Here is an 18,291-nt window from a genome sequence, read left to right as displayed (position 1 = left end):
ATTTTTATTACAAATATTTGCACTGTAAAAAACAAAAGAAATAGTATTTTGCAATTCACCTCATAGAAATACTGTAGTGCAATCTCTTTATCATGAAAGTTGAACTTACAAATGTAGAATTATGTACAAAAAATAACTGCATTCAAAAATAAAACAATGTAAAACTTTAGAAACTACAACTCCACTCAGTCCTATATCTTGTTCAGCCATTCGCTAAAGACAAACAAGTTTGTTTACATTTACAGGAGATAATGCTGCCAGCTTCTTGTTTACAATGTCACCTGAAAGTGAGAACAGATGTTCACATGGCATTGTAGCTGGTGTTGCTATAAATTTACGTGTCTGATGCGCTAAAATTCATATGTCTCTTCATGCTTAAACCACCATTCAGGAGGATATGCATCCATGCTGATGACAGGTTCTGCTTGATAACCACCCAAAGCAGTGTGGACCAATGCATGTTCATTTTAATGATCTGAGTTACATGCCACCAGCAGAAGGTTGATTTTCTTTTTTTGGTAGTTCAGATTCTGTAATTTCTGCATCGGAGTGTTGTTCTTTTAAGACTTCTGAAAGCATGCTCCACACCTCGTCCCTCTCAGATTTTGGACGGCACTTCAGATTCTTAAATCTTGGGTCCAGTGCTGTAGCTAATTTTAGAAATCTCACATTGGTACCTTCTTTGCATTTTGTAAAATCTGCAGTGAAAGTATTCTTAACATGAACATTTGCTGGGTCATCATCCAAGACTGCTATAATAGGAAATATATGGCAGAATGCAGGTAAAACATAACGGGAGACATACCATTCTCCCCCAAGGAGTTCAGTCACAAATTTAATAAATGCATTATTTTTTTTAACAAGCATCATCAGCATGGAAGCATGTCCTCTGGAATGGTGGCTGAAGCATGAAGGGTCATACGAATGTTTAGCATATCTGGCACATAAATACTTTGCAACGTTGGCTACAAAAGTGCCATGTGAATGCCTGTTCTCACTTTCTGGTGACATTGTAAATAAAGAAGCAGGCAGCATTATCTCCTGTAAATTTAAATAAACGTGTTTGTCTGAGCGATTGGCTGAACAAGAAGTAGGACTGAGTGGCCTTGTAGGCTCTAAAGTTTTAAATTGTTTTGTTTTTGAGTGCAGTTATATAAAAAAATCTAAATTTGTAAGTCACAATAAAGAGATTGCACTACAGTAGTTGTATGAGGTGAATTGAAAAATACTATTTCTTCTGTTTATCATTTTAACAGTGCAAATATTTATAATAAAAAATATCAAGTGAGAGCTGTACAGTTTGTATTCTGTGTTGCAACAGAAATCAATATATTTGAAAATGTAGAAAAACATCCAAAATATTTAATCAATTTCAATTGGTATTCTATTGTTCAACAGGTTTCAGAGTAGCAGCCGTGTTAGTCTGTATCCGCAAAAAGAACAAGAGTACTTGTAGCACCTTAGAGACTAACACATTTATTTCAGCATGAGCTTTCGTGGGCTACAGCTCACTTCTTCGGATGCACAGAATGGAACACACAGACAGGAGATATTTATACATACAGAGAACATGAAAAGGTGGAAGTATGCATAACAACAGGAAGAGTCTAATAAATTGAGATGAGCTATTATCAGCAGGAGAAAAAAAACTTTGAAGTGATAATTGAGATGACCCATAGAAGGTGTGAGGAGAACTTAACATACGGAAATAGATTCAATTAGTGTAATGACCCAACCATTGTTTAACAGTACCATTAATCCCAATTAAAAATTAATCATGTTTTTTTGTTAATCGCGTGAGTTAACTGTGATTAATCAACAGCCCTACTATTCATTAACAAAATATTAATATTAATACGCTGAGGTAATAAAAAAACTATAACTCCCAATATGCACCACCCGCAGGTACTTTTCTGCGCATGCTCTCGTGCCTACTCTCCTTCCGTCTAGCACGAGAACTACCACTCCCGGCATGCCATGCGGGATCTCGCGTTGCTTGTGCCTACTCTCGTGAGAGTCGGCGCTATAAACCCGTGCGAGGCGGCCGAACAGGCCCTTTTCCCAAGATGGCGCCGAAGGCGAAGAAGGAGGGTGAGTGTGGAGGAGGGGGGGGGACCGCCCCGCGCGGCGGCCGCCCGGCTCTGCCCGCTCCCCGTTGCGGGGCCTGCGCCCCACCTGCGGCTGGCCGGGGACCCCGGGCCGGGCCGAGCGCGCAGTGCGGGGAGCTCCCGGGCAGGCCCAGGGCGGCTTCCGGAGCCGCGCGGCCCAGCGCCCGCCCCCGGGGGGGTCCCTTGGAGCCCGGCGGCTCGGCCGTTCCCGGGGCCCCGCTCTGGCCCGGGGCGGGGGCGGCCTGGGCTGAGGCCCGGGGCGGGGGCGGGGGCGGCCTGGGCATCCCACGGGGCGAGGCAGCGCGGACTCGAGCAGGGCCCACGCGCGGCGTGAGGGAGCCGTTACCATCGTGCGTGCGGCTGAGGCACGTTACAACCCCCGGTAAGGGGGAGATGCAGCATGAGGGGCGGCCCCGCCCCAGGACCGAGACCTGGCAAATCTGCGTCTTGTCATTCCCACGGCGGCCTCGCCGCATCGCTTCAGGGCGTGTGATGTGTGTCATGCCGCGCTAGCCGTGCGGGGCGGTGCAACTTCCATCATCCAGTGACTCTCCGCTGCTGGGTTGAGCGGGGTTTCATTTCCACCCGTAGATCTGTAAAGGGTTGTGAGCCAAGGGTTCCCATGTCTGAGGCTGCAGCCTAGTAGGCTGCCAGTGTTCAGAATGGCTCTTCAGCACCTGTGGGTATGGTTTGGGAGTGTAAAGTCCCTTGTGGACAAGGCCAACAGACCTGCTGCTGCCAGCCTCCTCTAACCAGTCTTTTCTTTGTAGCCGTCCCTGCCAAGACAGAGGCAAAATCCAAGGCTCTGAAGGCTAAAAAGGCCGTTTTGAAAGGAGTCCACAGTCACAAGAAGAAGAAAATCAGGACATCTCCCACCTTCAGGAGGCCCAAAACGTTACGATTACGGAGACAGCCCAAATATCCTAGGAAGAGTGCTCCTCGGAGGAACAAGTATGTCTGTGTGATCCATTTCCTTTAAAATCTGTTTCAGAATAGCTAGTCAAAGATCTGGACACCTCCCACCATCTCCATCACACTTGAGTTTCTTGATCTAAAGCCAGCTTGGTTTTAGTCATAATCTTATCAAGTTTTTCTTTTTAAAAATACTTCACTTGTTAAATGTATGTTACTTATGATTCTCCAATATAAAGTTACAAGCTAGTAGTTTTAGGTCAAGTCTACACTAGAAAAGGTTGATTAGTTGCAGAACCAGCAACCCCTCCTATTGCAGTTGCTGTTTATATGGCAAAAAAGTGAGTGAAATAAGCTATGCTGACAAAAGCACTTTTTGACTGGTATAACTTCATCCACACTAGGGTTTTTGCTGGTATAAAGATGCTGCAGAAAACTGAAGCAACATTGCAAACAGATTTCTAGTGTAGAACTGTGTGACGGAGTTCCTGGGCGATGCTTTGGAATGGCTCCCCACAAAGCCAGTTAGGACTTTGGGGAGCTTCCTTTCCCTTGGAGCAGACTGTTTTTAGGGCAAGAAGCTTATACAGCTTTACCTTTCTGGGTTTGATCTTGGAGCATTTAGCATATGCCTCTCCGTGCGCTTTTTACAGCGAGTCCGCTCAGGTGGGGTTCTGGGGAAGCCAGAGGGTCCTGTACCCCCACTTGGCAGTCAGATGTGACTTTTAGCCAGCCAGTAAGAGGGTTATTAGATGACAGGAACACAGTTTAAAACAGAGCGTGTAGATACAGCGAATGGGACCCCGCAGCCGGGTCCATTCTGGGGCCCAGTGACCCAGGCTACCCCGTCTGCCCTCACTTCCCGTCCCCAGCCAGTTCCAAACTGAACCCACCTCCAGCCCCTCTCTGCTGAGTTCCTCTGACCTCTTTGTTCTTCCACACCTTTAGCTATCACCTTGCAGGAGGGAAGGGCCCTGGGCCATTAGTTGCCAGGAGACAGTGTTGGCCAGAGACTGAGGCCCGCACACAGTATTCAGAGGGAACATTAAGAACAGTCCCACTTCTCACAAACTGGTCTCAGTGAATGGAAGAGCTGTGTTTTGGAAACTGAAATAACAATGTCTTGGCAGCTTTCTTAATTGGCCTTTGTAATGGATGTTTGGGGTGCAAATGATGATTCCATGCGACCAAAGCCTGAGAGCTTGTGATTACAATCTTACTAGTAACTGATGTACCCTGACATTTGTCACTATAGCGCTAGGAATCTGCTGTGTGAAGGAGCTTTCTCTAGCATACCTCGCTGCTGCCAGTGTTATGCAACTCAAATGCTTCTCCCACACAGGCTTGACCACTATGCCATTATCAAGTTCCCTCTGACCACAGAGTCAGCCATGAAGAAGATAGAGGATAACAACACCCTGGTCTTCATAGTAGATGTCAAGGCCAACAAACATCAGATCAAGCAGGCTGTCAAGAAACTGTATGATATTGACGTGGCCAAGGTCAACACATTGATCCGGTAAATGAAGCACTTGTGGGTGTAAGATGTTTCAAAGTGCCCTGGATGCTGTTTAAGCAGATAATTGATTTAAAAATTTAAAAGCTTAAGGGAAAATGTACCTGGCTTGAGTGAAACTAGCAGGTGCGTGGAACTGGAACCCAGAAGATTAGCTGTGTGGGGTGGGGGAAAGGTTCTAACGATACAGAGAAATCTGAATTTTCTGATTCATTCATATGCTTCCTCTCAATGCTTTATATAAAGACAGTTATAGCTGAGTTTCTTGGTTTGTAGGTTACAGTATGTGTGAGTTGCAGAGTTCAAGATCTGTCATGATTTTGTTGTACAATCTTTGCTTTGAATCTGAGCATGTCATGGTGGAATGTAAATTGTAATCACTGGCTGAAAGGAGTAACCTGCAGTACTGAAGTACCAGCCAGTTGATCTGAGCAGCTCTTTTGGGAGCAACAAAGGGAATTTCTTTGTGCAAATGATGGAAACTACTTCAACTGAGCTCAGTGATGTTTTCAAAGGAACCACTGATGCACAATGTGATGATGCACAACTGGAAATGAGAGGAGTAGTTGTGGGTACTAATGCCTCATGCTTCATTGTAGGCCCGATGGTGAGAAGAAGGCTTACGTCCGTCTTGCTCCAGACTATGATGCATTGGATGTAGCCAACAAGGTGAGAATGGAGACTTGAATTTTCTCACTTTCATCTGCCCTCTCTACTCTAGACCCTGTTTTGACACACAGCTGAGATCAGGGCTGTTATTCTTGGGTGGGGGGGGGGTGCTGTGCTGAAGTAGGGCAGTAATTCCTGCACTCTATGTGGAATAGAATTTCTCACAGATTCTTAGTAGAATTCTTGGTCGACACTGGGCTAGAGCCTTTAAAAGCCTTAAGTCTTTAGGATGTTTTTATACTAAAGTGGCTATTGACCCTGACCTTATATAAGAAATGACAGGAAGGGGAAGAGGTATCATAATTGAACAGTAATGTTATCGTTGGCTTCCATCAGAAATGGACTTATGCAGGGACACTGGGATATTGATCAGCAGCTAGGAACAAATGGCTCTGGAGCAAATTCATGAGCTCTACATGGCTGCAGACAAGCCCATCGCTGTCTCTTAGCTGAGGTGTAAAACCTTGTTGACGCTTCTATCATTAACCATTCAGTGGCACCCTTAAGAATGAAGGTATTGGTCATGCTCACAGCCCAACATTCTGCCTCCCTGACTTAACCAGCGCTTTCAGCTGGAAGAGTAATCCCTCACTACTCTCTTAATAATGCTGCATAGAGGTTGCTGGCAAAGAATGTCTGTTTATTCCCTTTTCCTCCAAGGAGAGGGGCTGTATTGCAGCAGGGGTCAGTGATCATGTGTAGCTGGTCTGGGAAATACTTGGGGATGAAACATGCTCTATAAATCTTGCTTATAGTCTCTTAACGGGGAATGAATCTTTGCGCTATTCTAAGAGAGCTTCTCTGACACAACTTAAGCTGTCCAACGACTTGCCAGCTGTTGAGTAGAACATGCCAAAACACCACACGTTCTACAGATACTTCCGGCACTTGGGAGAATTTTTGTTGCTGGGCTGGGGGAAGAGCAGTTAGTTCTGCGGTGGGATAGGAGCATGGTGCCCCTCAAGCCAGCCTTGGGGCCTGCCACAAAAGTTTCTCTTAAACAGGATGGTCAGAAGTGGGGGTAACAGGCATTTTAGTCGGGCTGTTGTGCATCTTACTGTGCCAGGCTGTTCTGTGGTAAATATTCGTCTACTCGTGTGTGGTGTAGGCAGGATTAGGTGCTGCAGGAATATTTTGCTTTGTTTGAGCTAGAGCAGACGGGATGTTTGCACTGGACTACAGCTTTTGGGGGGAGATGGATTCATTGCCACTGTTCTACATCTTGGGATCTCCATCTTCATGTGGGCAGGGTTCAGGCTGTAACATTCCTTTTGTTTCCTTTCAGATTGGAATAATCTAAAGGGCATCCACCAAGAGCTGGGCGGATGAGATAATAAACTTTGTACAACCACTCGTGGGCTCTTGTGTTTTGTAACCGAGTGCTCTCTGGGAGACTTGGGGCACTTAGCACAATCTCAGTGGCTGGGAGCCTACATACAGACTGACTTTCATGCAACATTACTGAAGTGGAAGAATATAAATGCCACTTCAGAGGTGGGACTGTAATGCTATCCCAGACACCTGCAGCATGGCAGACTTCCTAGGAGCTAGTCTACAGGAATGTGGTGGTGGTGAAGCTCAGGAAGAAGCAGTGACATCTCAACCCCGGCTCATTGTTCTCCTTGCAGGAGTCTTAAATCACTAGTATGTTGTATTCAACATGCTGCTCTTGTCTTGCCCTGGCTACTCTTGCAGCACATTGGTGCTGCTTTAATTACATGGAGTTCAAATACCAATGGCTTCTGCTGCTGCTGTTCCCACTTTACCCCAGGCTCAGCCAGACCCTGTTCAAAGTGCTCTGTGCAGTGCGTTTCACAGAGAATAAAAAGTTCACGGATCATGGCTTCATCCTTTTATGGGTTGGTTTCATTTTTTTGCCTGCTGCTGCGGCCATTGTGTAACTCAGTGGTTCTCAAACTATTGTACTGGTGACCCCTTTCACACAGCAAGCCTCTGAGTGCAACCCCCCTTAAATATATAAAAAAAGTGTTTTTAATTTATAACACAATTATAAATGCTGGAGGCAAAGTGGGGTTTGAGGTGGAGGCTGACGGCTCGCAACTTCCCCTGTAATAACCTTATGACCCCTAGTTTGAGAGTGCTTGGTGTAGCTACTTCACTGATTTCAAATGAGACCTTTAGAGAAGTTCTCATGTTCAGTTCATCTGGTTGATCACAAGCACCTCCACCCTGGCTGGCTTAGCCAGATACAGGTCTGTCGCATCTTAGGTGCATTTAACATGCGTGATTTCAGCTTTATGCAGTTGGCAAAAACAAAAAAAGGAGAAATAACAATTTAAATACTGGGTTGTACAAGTTCTCTGTATGTATAAATATCTCCTGTCAGTGTGTTCCATTCTATGCATCTGAAGAAGTGAACTGTAGCCCACAAAAGCTTATGCTGAAATAAATTTGTTAGTCTCTAAGGTGCCACAAGGACTCCTGTTCTTTTTGCGGATACAGACTAATATGGCTGCTACTCTGAAATTTAAATACTGTTGCTGTAGTGTGAGCGATTCCACCTGCCATTACATTCAATGTAATTTTGACTATACGTGATTTTCGCTTTACGTGCTGACTACGGAACGTAACCCCAGTGTAAGATGAGACAGACCTGTAGTGGCTTCTCATCTGTCAGACATATGTATTTTAGTGGTAAAAATAAAGTCACCTGAAGCAGATTCCAGCTGCTCATGGACTGTGGGGGTGGGAGCCATGAGGGGAACCAAGTTTGTTCAGTACTTAGGGAGGTGTTACTGCACAAGGGGCATTGCATACAAACCCAAGCCGAGGGTGGTCTAACAGTGGCTGAAGGATAGAGACTTGCAAATAGGGGGCAAACAGATGTTGCCCTTGCAGGATCTCTTGGGGGAAGATGAGGGATAGGCACTAGTATCATAACCGCTCCTTAATTTTAATGCTGCTGTAATTAGCCTCTGTTCACAATCTAGTCCTATGGCCATTGCTATAGTATGTGAGCATCTCTCACTCTAACCATGCTTATCTTGTCACATGCCTATAAGAGTAATAACTTAACCCCACCTTTGAGCCAGGTGCCTGAGGACCAGAGCTCAGAGACTGGTGGGGCCTGGATGTGATGCCTTCATCTTACAACCACCCTTCCTCATTCCTACTCTCAGCCTGAGCTGGCTCTTTCCAACTACTCAGTTACAGAGTTGCTAACACTGCAATGCCCCTTTGATTACCAGCCCTTTCAAAATAAGGTTCATTTGGTTTTGTCTGGCATGAAGTGTATGATCCCTGCTGCATTTCCCCTGAAATGCACTATTTAGGTTGCGCTAGCACTGAAGGCCTTAATTAAGTTCAAGGTGCTAATCAGGGCAGTCTTAAAACTAGCTGCTGTTGCTAACTGGAAATGAGAGATTGCCATCAACAGAAATCTTTAGTTGAAACCAGTGTTTGAGTGTTTACCTGTGGTAGGCAGGATGTGGATACAAAGAACAGAGATGATTAGAAATATTCTTGCCTAACACACACCCCCTGTTGACGAGGGCTGGGGTACAGGATAGGGGCTGAGAGAGAATGGCTGAAAGCCCTGGCCAACCAAGGAGTGATTATCCTCTGCCTTGTGAAGTCCCTCCTGCAGTTGGACGCTGTTCTTCACTTCCTTCCCTAAAGTGCTGGGAATGGTGATGTTTGCATTCCACTGTGGAGTGACCGGCACTTCAGCGAGGCAATGGTTTGTGTGTGCATGCTGACGCAAAAGTGCTGTGTGGATATAAGAGTTCTAAGGACCGTTGGGCAACACAGGTTTTTTGGGGCCAAGGTGGTGGTGTGAAACCTATTCTGATCTCTCACTTAAGGCTCAGACAGATTTGCCACTTCAGGGGAGGTTTCATGCACTGGGATGCCTGTGAGCCTCAGGCAGTAAACTGGATTTTCAGGGTAATTCACCCCAATGTGCCTCTGGCTGAGGCTCAGCAAATGACATCCTTTGACTTTAGTTACCCCAAAGAGAAGCAGGGGTGTGTGGTGTTGGTTATATGGAAACGCAGGTGCTGCTGATGGAAACCATCTATTTGGTGTTGGTTATTACCCCAAGCCAGGGGGGCAGCAGCACCACTACATGGAAGTGGTTAATCCCTTTTTCGGTAGGAATGATTTGACATTTCTAGGGGAGAACACAGCTTGTAAGCAAGGCATGTTCTGCTGTGAGAGACGGAATGTTCCCCTCTACAGAGGACTGGCTGAACCTAGAGGGAAAGTTCTGCACAATGGAGAAGCTTCAAAACCAGCTGTCTGCACTGACACGCCTTGGCTGCCGCTAGGCTGTGCCTGGGAATACTAGTCATCCACCAGCAGGGGAGAAAGGACTTAGCTTTTGGGGTGAGGCATGAACATGGTACAGTGAGATGAGGGAGGCAGGTGCCACACTCCAGGGAGAGCATTCCACAGGGCCTGGCTGGAAGCTAAGGCGGAGGAGTGGTAGCCGGGCATTGGGAAGGAGAGCTTGGATTACGAGCTTCTCAGTTGTAGACTTTCTTCTGGTCCTGACAGCTCCCCAAGGCTGTGGGTGCCTTTGAGAATCCAGCCCAATGCACACGGGAGCCCCTTGGCTAGCCTTGTCCTCACCTGTACTCTGAGTTCCTAGAGCTGGCCCCCTGGAGCACTAGGTCTGCTCTTCAAAGGTGACCTGGCCAGGTGGCCACATTGGCCAGCCAGAGTCAGCTTCGTGCCTGAGCCTCATTCTCCACCAGGAGGGCTGGTGTGAATACTCTGGTTTTAAGGAGGCTGGGCCAGAAGGCCTGTGACTCTATTTTCCTTTAGGGCTGAGTGCTGCTGGGGCTGGCCCTGGGCCAGGGCCAGGCTGCTGCTGCGTCATGTATTGCATTAGCCCAGGTGAGTGCAGACTATTGAGGAAGAACCAGGAGCCACTGAGCAAACACTGGCTCAGCCTCCTGAGGCAGAAGCCATCTCTTAGCCATGGAGTTTGAGAATCCTGCCTCTGTGCACGCAGCACCGGCTGCTCTGCCCATGACTTCATGAAGCACAAACACCCAGCATGCACTGCACTGCCCACTTAGAGTGATGGCAGCAGGGGTGAGCACAGATATGACCTGTCATTCATTATACCCTGCTCCAATTGGCAGAGACGGGCATGTGACCAAAAAGTTTCCTGCTCTTGACTTCCAAGCTGCGTGTTCAGCTGCTGGCCAGTGCAGGGAGGAGAGTGCGGAACAGAAGAGCCAGGCTGGCTTCCTTCAGCTTCACCTTTTCCACCAGCCACTGCACCTTCCTCGCCTGTCTCCCAGAAAAAGCTTGAAACAGCGTCAGCCAGGGGCCTTCATTTAAGCAAAGCTTCTGTAGCCCAAGGAGGGCCCTCACGAAGAAGAAGCAGGTATGTAGACGGGGCCAGGCCTTTTCCGACAGCAGCTTAGGAACTGCCATGAGTTTGGGGCCGAGAGGAGGCAGCTGCATTTCATGTAATCGTCCATAGCACAGTGCCTCATTCAGCCCATAGGCCAGTGCCACTCTGGCATAGCTGCTAGCTCCCTGCAGCTTGATTGTTGACCCCCGGTTAACCTGGGCCTTGAGTGCAGGGCTCGGGTGGATAACAGACCCTCTAGCAAAAGGCCCAGGGAGAGAATCTGAGCTTCATTTCCAGCAGGGCTGCTCACGGGACCCCCCCAGTCCCTATTTGCACTTCAACACACCGAGCCACCTTCCCAGCCAGGGTCCAGGCCAAAGATTTATTCTGGTAGCCAAGTGCCTGGTCTCTCTGCAGGTGCCCGCACCAATTTGCCTCCCCAGCGCTGCACAGGAACTCCCAGAGCGATGTTCTTTCACACAAGCTGCACATCCAAGGCCATTCAATCCGTTAGCATGGGTGCTGGACAGAGCCCAGCTGCCTGTGTCTGCTAGCAGCCCTGGCTATTTCCAGCCAAGTTCTTACCCACTGCCCACCAGCATGACACCTGACCACATACACAGCAACCTCTGCTCCAGAAGTTAGCCCTGCCCTGTGTTACAGCTGCAAAGCAGCGACACAGCAGCATGCATCTGCCCTGGATGGATGCAGGAGCTAAGATGAGGGAATGCACCCAACTGTGCATGAGGCCTCTGGATAAAGGTAGGTCCCAGGCTCACCACTCCTGGATTAGACCTTTGGAAAGGGGGCAGCTGCGCACATCACATCCCTGACCCAAGAACACTAAGGGGTCATTGGATTATTTTTAGATAAGCCTTAGAGCCCAGCCTACAGCATCTGCCTCATTGCTTCGGGTGGAGTTGCAATAGCAGGAAAGGAGCTGCCAGGCCAGTTTCTCAGCTCTGCGGCTTGGTGCATGGCCGCTCCGGTTGCTGGACTAGTCTTTGTTCTGGCTGGGTTTTCCACAGGAAGAGCCAGGCACCTCTGCTTCATACCAAAGCAGGAATTAAGGCTTTTGAAGAGACCACCGCCTAGGGCCGGCGTGAGCTCGGTGCCCTGCTGCGTCCTCTCTTCAGCAGAGTTCCTTGCATTCCAGAGCCCTGGTCCTCCCTGTCTGGCCTGTTCCTAGATAGCACCAGCACTGGCCCAAGCAGCAACTGGGTGACATTAAAGACTCTGCTCCACCATGCCCCTCTCCTCTGCCCCTTTGCTCTTGTCAGTCCACGTGTCTTCCCTTTCTCTGCAGCCTTCATTGTTCAATGCTCTGCCCACCTTGCTAACTGCCCCTGCAATCCAGCTGACTTCCTCCCTTCTGGCTTCGCCCATAGCTCACCTGCCCACCCTGCTGATAGAGCCCAGGGACTCTCCCACCCCAGCCCCTGCTGTCCCTTCTCAAGCCCTGGGCCCCTCCTACTCTGCCCAGAATCCTGACAATCTTTTCCAGCAAAATTCACCACCTGGCAGCCGTTTCCCTCACCTGCCCCTTGACCCCCTTACTCCTCCTCTCTTCCACTTAAACATTCCCTCCATTCTCTGGCTCCTTTCCCTCTGCCTGCAAGTGGACACTTGGCTCCTCCATCCAGAAAAAACTCCTCCCCCCGGTCCCACCTGCCTCTGCAGCCACTGGCCAGCTCCCTCCCTCCCTGCAGACACAGGGTATGTGACACTGAACTGCAGGTCAAGTATCGGGGGTAGCCGTGTTAGTCTGTATCCACAAAAACAATGAAGAGTCCAGTGGTACCTTAAAGACTAACAGATTTATTTGAGCTGCAGGTGTAATCTCCAGTGTGGGCACACAGATCCAGCTCGCCTGCTACAAGCAGCAGTGGCTGCCCAGGCAGTGGGATGGGCTAGCAGCCCCAAGTACAAACCCTGCCTGTGTACAGGGGCTGGCTAGCACCTGCCACTGCACTATCTTCAGTGCTGGAGCTAGTGCGGGTCTGTCTGCCTGAGCCGGAACTTCAGCTCCAGCGTAGATGTCTGAGGGAGCTTGGGCAGGGCGGGGTAGGGGGGTGAATGAAGGTAAAAGTAAAGGGAGAGAAAACAAGTACAAAGCCCCACTGTTGTGGGCTCTTAGGGGCAGGCACTGTCTGTTCTTTGTCCAGCACCTCGCGCAGTGGGGCCCTGGGCCGGATCTGGTGCTCCTAGGTCCCTTGCTAATACCATTAATAGAATCTGCCCTGCAGAAGGCGGGGAAGCACGTGTACCAGGGCGACGGGCTGGGAAGCGAGGGGCAGGAGTGAACATGCACCATGGGAACTGGGTGAGCCCAGCCCCTGGTCCGGGCACTGGCTAGAATTGACTGAAAAGCCAGCAGCCCGGTTCCAGGGCAGAAAAGTCCCCAGCCCCCACATCAGATACTACAGGCTCCTCTCCCACAACCATCCTGTTGGCGAGAGGCTGATGCTACTCCCAGAGCTTTAACCCGGCATGCCCCAAGCACCTGCGTATCCCACCTCCCCTGCCTCAAATCCCTCTGCCCTAGCTCTCCTCTCCATGGCCTTTGCTCCCACTGCTGTCCCTGCCTTGATGGCTCCTCCCCATCAGTGTCTGTAACAAGCTGCTTCCTTCCCAGCCCAGTGCACGCTCTGCCCAGGGAAAGGATGGCCCAGATGTGCTGCAGAAGCTTGGAAACAGACACGTATTTAATGCATGGAACATCCCATCACAACATGGAAGATAAACCCTCTTTCCCAACCAGCTCCATCCTTCCCCTCCTGCTTTGCCTGCTGTGACCCCAGCCCCTGGGAGCAGTGTGGGGGTGGGGTGCAGCTCGGGCCATCGCGCCACAAAGCACAGGCTTCGTTAAGTGACTGCAGAGCCCTGTGCCCGTGGAGCTCAGCTGTAAGGCACATGTGGTGCAAAGCGCCCCAGGTCCAAGCCCTCCGCTGCAGGGGGGGTCTGCACAACCCCACAGGCGTTGCCCCTTCACTCAGTCCACTAAGAACTTCTCCCCGCCTGCGTCTTTCCCGGCGCGCCGCCTGCAGGAGTCCGGGAAGAAGTCGGAGCGCAGCAGGCGGGAGAAGTACGTCAGGATCATGGCATCCAGCAGGAAGAGGTTGACTATCAGGAAGGCTCCCTGACCCCGCACCTCCACGTAGCGCACAAAGTACCAGGTCAGGTAGGTCTGGGGCACCAGGCGGAAGAGGAAATACATCACCAGGTTGACGTACTTGTTGATCCTGTAGAGGGCGGGAGCCGGCATGTTGCTCAGCTTCAGCAGCATGCGGATGGTCAGGAAGATGTTGCTCACCTCCACGAAGAGCGACAGCATCCCTGCTGCCACGAAGCGGCCCAGGAAGATCCCAGAGAAGAACGCTGAGATCGCCTGGCAGGGAGGACCCAGACACAGGAGTGAGGCCAGCTGCCTTCCCCTCCCCCCCGCCAAGCCCAGGCATGGAGCTGAGTGCCTGATACCAGGCCCATGCCAGAGGAAGGAGATTAGAAGGCAGCCAGTGCCAGGGGGAGCCCCTCCAGCTCAGCCTGCAGGGCCCTGGGGAGTGGGGGAGCCATCCATCAGGAGTGAGCAGATTGGTTGAGCTTCCCGGGGCTCTAGCCACAGGTGCATGGCCACCCGCCTCTCACAAGGTTAGTCTAACCCAGCTGGTGTCCCAGCCTGGATGTACTAACCAATCTTTCTGTGCATGGGAGGTGGGCAGGACCCTCGGGCTCTTTTCCCCACCTCCTGCTTTACTCCCCAGGGAGCCACTCGTGTGTCCTGGCTGACTGCCCCCTTTGGCACGTTCCGGCTTCTGCACGCCCACCCTGCTGAGCACACCTGCCACGCAAGGAAAGCTGCAGGGGAGACTCTGGCAGGGAGCTGCTCCGAATCTGGGCTTGCAAAGCAGGTGTAGGCCCATGCTCTGCACTACGATCTGCTCAGCTAACAGGCAGCAAGGCCAGCCAGCCCCAACCTCAGGGACTCGCAGCCCTAGCCTCCTGGTGGGCACCCGTCCTGCCTTCCCACCTCCCCAGGGTCACTGGTCAGCTCCACTCAGCTGTGGATGTATCTGGAAAGAGCAGAGTCAACTTGGCTGGGCTCACTGCAGGGGGCCTGTACTTGCCATGGTATGGTGGACCAGGTACTCCCAGGAGGCTCGGGACTGGTGGCTCACAATGATGTCGAGCGTGTCGTGGATGAAGTAGCCTGTGGAAGGGAGGCGGAGAGCAGAGCCTGTCAGTCCTAGGGTGGGGCACTTACATTCACACCCTGTGGGGCTACAACAGAGCCCCCATGGAGAGCTTTCAGCTGCCACCCAGTGCAAGGCTAGTGAGATGGGGCTGCATTAAACAGCCTCCCGCATTGGTAACTAGCCAGGTGGGAACTAAAGTTGGGAGGAACACCCGGTGTCCCGACTGACACTCTCAGTAAGGCAGGTTCACGCCTCTCAGGCGCATGCATGATCACCTGTAGTGTGGAAAGGGATTCTGGGAGCATCTACAGAGGGCAGAAGCATGCACAGGGAACAAGAGTGAGACCGTCTGTAAGGCGGGGAACACGGTATGGACAGGACGCTGGGAGCAGGAGTGGCTCTGTCTGGAATGGCTCAATGACTGTGCCGCACAGTACGGCAGCAAAAAGACCTGTGCAATTATAGGCGCTGCAGCCTTGTGTCATGGAGCAGGGAGGCGAGCGCCCCTGTGCACAGGGCTCGCTGGGTCTGGACACCACCGATATACTGAAAAGCTGCAGGCAGCTCAGCAAAGAGCAAGCGAAGCGACCAGGGAACTGGAGGGACTGTGACTGATGAGCCAAGCCACAGATTTAAATATGTAAACAGTCACTGAGGAGGAACAGGCCAGACAGCTCTGCGGATCTGAAGATGTCAACACCTAAGGAGGAGCATTGTTGTGGGCGGGCCCAGGGCGTGTTACAGGAACAACAGGATGGAATTAAAGCACAGGTGAGCTGAAGGCTGAACACCATGAAAGGTTTTTGAGCAGTGAGGGGAGGGGCGCCTCTTCCCCGGGCCATGGCAGGTCCAGGGCTGGGGGAGAGGCCTCTTTCCCTGCTGCAGCCCTGAGCGCCTGCGGGGCGCTTAATAGGCTACCGTGCAGCTTAGAGGGAACTTAGGTGAAAGGTATTGGGCCGTAAAATACTCTCCCCTGGGATGCAGCAGAAGACCCAGCATTTGGGATTGACTCCACAAAGCCCTGGAAGGGATGCTGCTGAATCAGTCCTGCATGGAGCTGGCTGGGGCAGCAAGATGGGGACGGTTCTTCCAGCTCCAATTTCAGCACCTCTAGCTGAAATGCAGCACACAAGGCCCCTGCACTGGAGGGGAAGGGGCAGAAACCCCTACCTGCAGAGAAGCAGAGAAGCAGGTATCCCGAAGTGGATGAAGTGTTTTCAATGTCCCTCAGCATCTCAGGAACCTGCCACACGCTGGGGAGGGGAGAGACATGCAGAGAGGTGTGTGGTTTCGTATAGTCTGATCATAGCAGCCCTCCTCACCTCCCAAGTGTCATGGGTCACTGCCACCCTGCGGGGAGGGGCATGGGCATGGTTCCTCTGGGGGAGCAGCAGTAACTCCCCCAATAGCATGAGCTGCCCCCCGTCGGCCATTCAGCTTCTCCCAGGGCTGAGCGTTACCCTCCCGGAGCCCAGGCCGGGCTCAGTCACTCGGTACTGGGGCCTTGGGTCCCTTCCCCTTTGCTCAGGGGCTCATTGCTCTTGCTGCAGGGAGTCAGCGAATGCTCCACGCGCCGCTGGAAGCGGCTGGAGCCCCTGGGACCAGGCTTTGGGACCTGCCACAGGATCGGATCAGCTCAGCTCAGCCCTTCCTCCCGCTGCCACGCTCAGCCGCGGGCTCCTTGGCAACAGCGCCCCCTCGCCAGGCGGGCACCCCGGGGCGCCCCCTCGCCAGGCGGGCACCCCGGGGCGCCCCCTCGCCAGGCGGGCACCCCGGGGCGCCCCCTCGCCAGGCGGGCACCCCGGGGCGCCCCCTCGCCAGGCGGGCACCCCGGGGCGCCCCCTCGCCAGGCGGGCACCCCGGGGCGCCCCCTCGCCAGGCGGGCACCCCGGGGCGCGCCCTGCAGACCAGGGGCGCCCCCCGCTCATGGCGCAGGGTGTGCGGCGGGCCCGCGGCTCGCCTCGGGGACAGGGCGGCGGCGGTGCCATGCCCCTGCCCCGGCCGTGGCGCCAGGCCGAGTCCGGCAGCAGGGAGCTGATGTGCTGGCAGCGCCCCGGGCTCGGGCGGCACCGCCGGGCCCAAGGCCTTGGCGGGCGGGCAGCTAAGCGCCCCGGGGCCGCGCCGGGGGAGGCCGCTCGCTGGCTCGCGCACTCACCACAGCACGGCCCACAGCCCCGTCACCACCGAGTGCACGAAGGAGACGAGCAGGTTGCGCCAGCGCCAGGCGCGGGTCGGGTCCCGGCGCACGTGGGCGGGCAGGGGCAGGCGGCGCAGCCCCCGCTGCAGCGCCTTGAAGAGCAGCGTGGAGCCCAGCACCAGCCCGGCCGCGCGCAGCCAGGGCCCCATGCCGCCGCCTGGCTCCCCGGCCCGGCTCGGCCCGGCCCGGCCCGGCTCCGCTCCGCCCCGCCCGGCCCACGTGCGCCCGCGGCCCTGACTGGCGGGCAGGGGGCCCCGCCCCCCGCCGGGACCCCGCTCGCTCGGCCGCCCGCCCGCCCCCTGGGGGCACGGGGAGGGGCCGGTATGGGGGAGGGGCTGAGGACATGGGGCAGAGACCTAGGACCTGCCTGCAAGGTCTCTTCAGCTGGTGGGGCTTGGCCGGCACAGGCCCACTGACTCTTGGGAGCCGATGGCTTCCCTGGCAGGAGTTCCGCTCCCAGCCCTGCGTGTCCCCTTCATCTCCAGCCCACGGTTCCTCTGACTCTGTCACTTTGCAGCACCAGGCCTCTCCTGACCCAGGGCCCAGAATGGTCCAAAGAACAGCTCCAGTTCTGTGCAGGGGGTAGGCCCAATCCCGAACCCACAGAGCTGGGGAGAAGCCTCCTCCTGTGCCAGCACCTTCTGCGGGCCCTTTCAGGCCTGCATTGCTGCCCCAGAATCAGTCCCATGGGAGCCTCCGAAACCTTTTCTCTTCAAAATCCATGTTGTCCCTTCCTGTTCCCCTCAGCAGCATCCCCAAGGCATATCCCCGCTAGGAACAGATTTAAACATTGTATTAACGTTAATGTTAAAAATTAAATAGACACAAGTTAAGAGGGAAGGTACTGTACATCTGGGGTCAGGCTTGAGTTCTGAGGGATCACAGGTATCGGTTGCAAGGGTGAAGAGATACATACATATCACATAACCGGCATAGACCCAGATTGGGGTGCAGGAGTTTTTAAAGTGTCAGTGGATAAGTGGGCTCGGGTTTGCCACCCATGGACTGTATAAGGAGTCCAGGTTAGTATCGGTGGAGCAAATGAGCACATGGGTGGGGTGCGTCCCTTGGTCTGTCAGAGAAGGAAGTGGGTTATTTCCCTGGTCGGTGGTCTCGATAGCTCGGTGTCCGGTGATGTGTTCGGTATAAATGTCTCTGGACCACCTGATGGTGTTGGACACCATGAGCTGTCTCATGAGCCAGGTGTAGCGTCGGCCGACTCCGCACGCTCTCAGAACCGGCTCGTTGTGGGGGTCCCACGAACCCGGAGCTCCCACGGTCAAGGCGTGTATCTGGACCTTGCAGCCCTGGGCTCTCGGGGTCTCGGCCAGCGGGGCGTACTTGATGCTTTCCAGGCTCGGGCCTCG

General features: G+C 52.9%; 2 protein-coding genes and 2 non-coding genes across 4 annotated transcripts; 3 read left to right on the top strand and 1 right to left on the bottom strand.

Moving 5' to 3' along the window:
- The first annotated feature begins 1,948 nt into the window (after positions 1 to 1,948).
- RPL23A (ribosomal protein L23a) lies at positions 1,949 to 6,556 on the top strand. The gene is made up of 5 exons (XM_044993536.1): positions 1,949 to 2,091; positions 2,879 to 3,059; positions 4,363 to 4,539; positions 5,136 to 5,205; positions 6,491 to 6,556. The coding sequence occupies exons 1-5, from the start codon at positions 2,067 to 2,069 to the stop codon at positions 6,503 to 6,505; spliced, it is 468 nt and encodes a 155-aa protein (XP_044849471.1). The 5' UTR covers positions 1,949 to 2,066; the 3' UTR covers positions 6,506 to 6,556.
- Positions 4,184 to 4,256, top strand: LOC123353320. Its single transcript, XR_006574462.1, has one exon. It is a non-coding gene; the product is annotated as a small nucleolar RNA Z17 (small nucleolar RNA).
- Positions 5,003 to 5,066, top strand: LOC123353319. Its single transcript, XR_006574461.1, has one exon. It is a non-coding gene; the product is annotated as a small nucleolar RNA SNORD42 (small nucleolar RNA).
- Positions 6,557 to 13,220: 6,664 nt separating the features above from the next.
- Positions 13,221 to 17,124, bottom strand: TLCD1 (TLC domain containing 1). Its single transcript, XM_044994099.1, has 4 exons — positions 16,883 to 17,124; positions 15,898 to 15,980; positions 14,659 to 14,741; positions 13,221 to 13,922 (listed from the first exon to the last, which is right to left on the bottom strand). The coding sequence occupies exons 1-4, from the start codon at positions 17,071 to 17,073 to the stop codon at positions 13,527 to 13,529; spliced, it is 753 nt and encodes a 250-aa protein (XP_044850034.1). The 5' UTR covers positions 17,074 to 17,124; the 3' UTR covers positions 13,221 to 13,526.
- Positions 17,125 to 18,291: the final 1,167 nt, after the last annotated feature.

This window comes from Mauremys mutica, chromosome 19, assembly GCF_020497125.1.
Source record: "Mauremys mutica isolate MM-2020 ecotype Southern chromosome 19, ASM2049712v1, whole genome shotgun sequence".
NCBI classification, from domain to species: Eukaryota; Metazoa; Chordata; order Testudines; family Geoemydidae; genus Mauremys; species Mauremys mutica.
The sequence above is the reverse complement of the archived record's forward strand: the minus strand, read 5'-3'. Positions and strand labels throughout refer to the sequence as shown.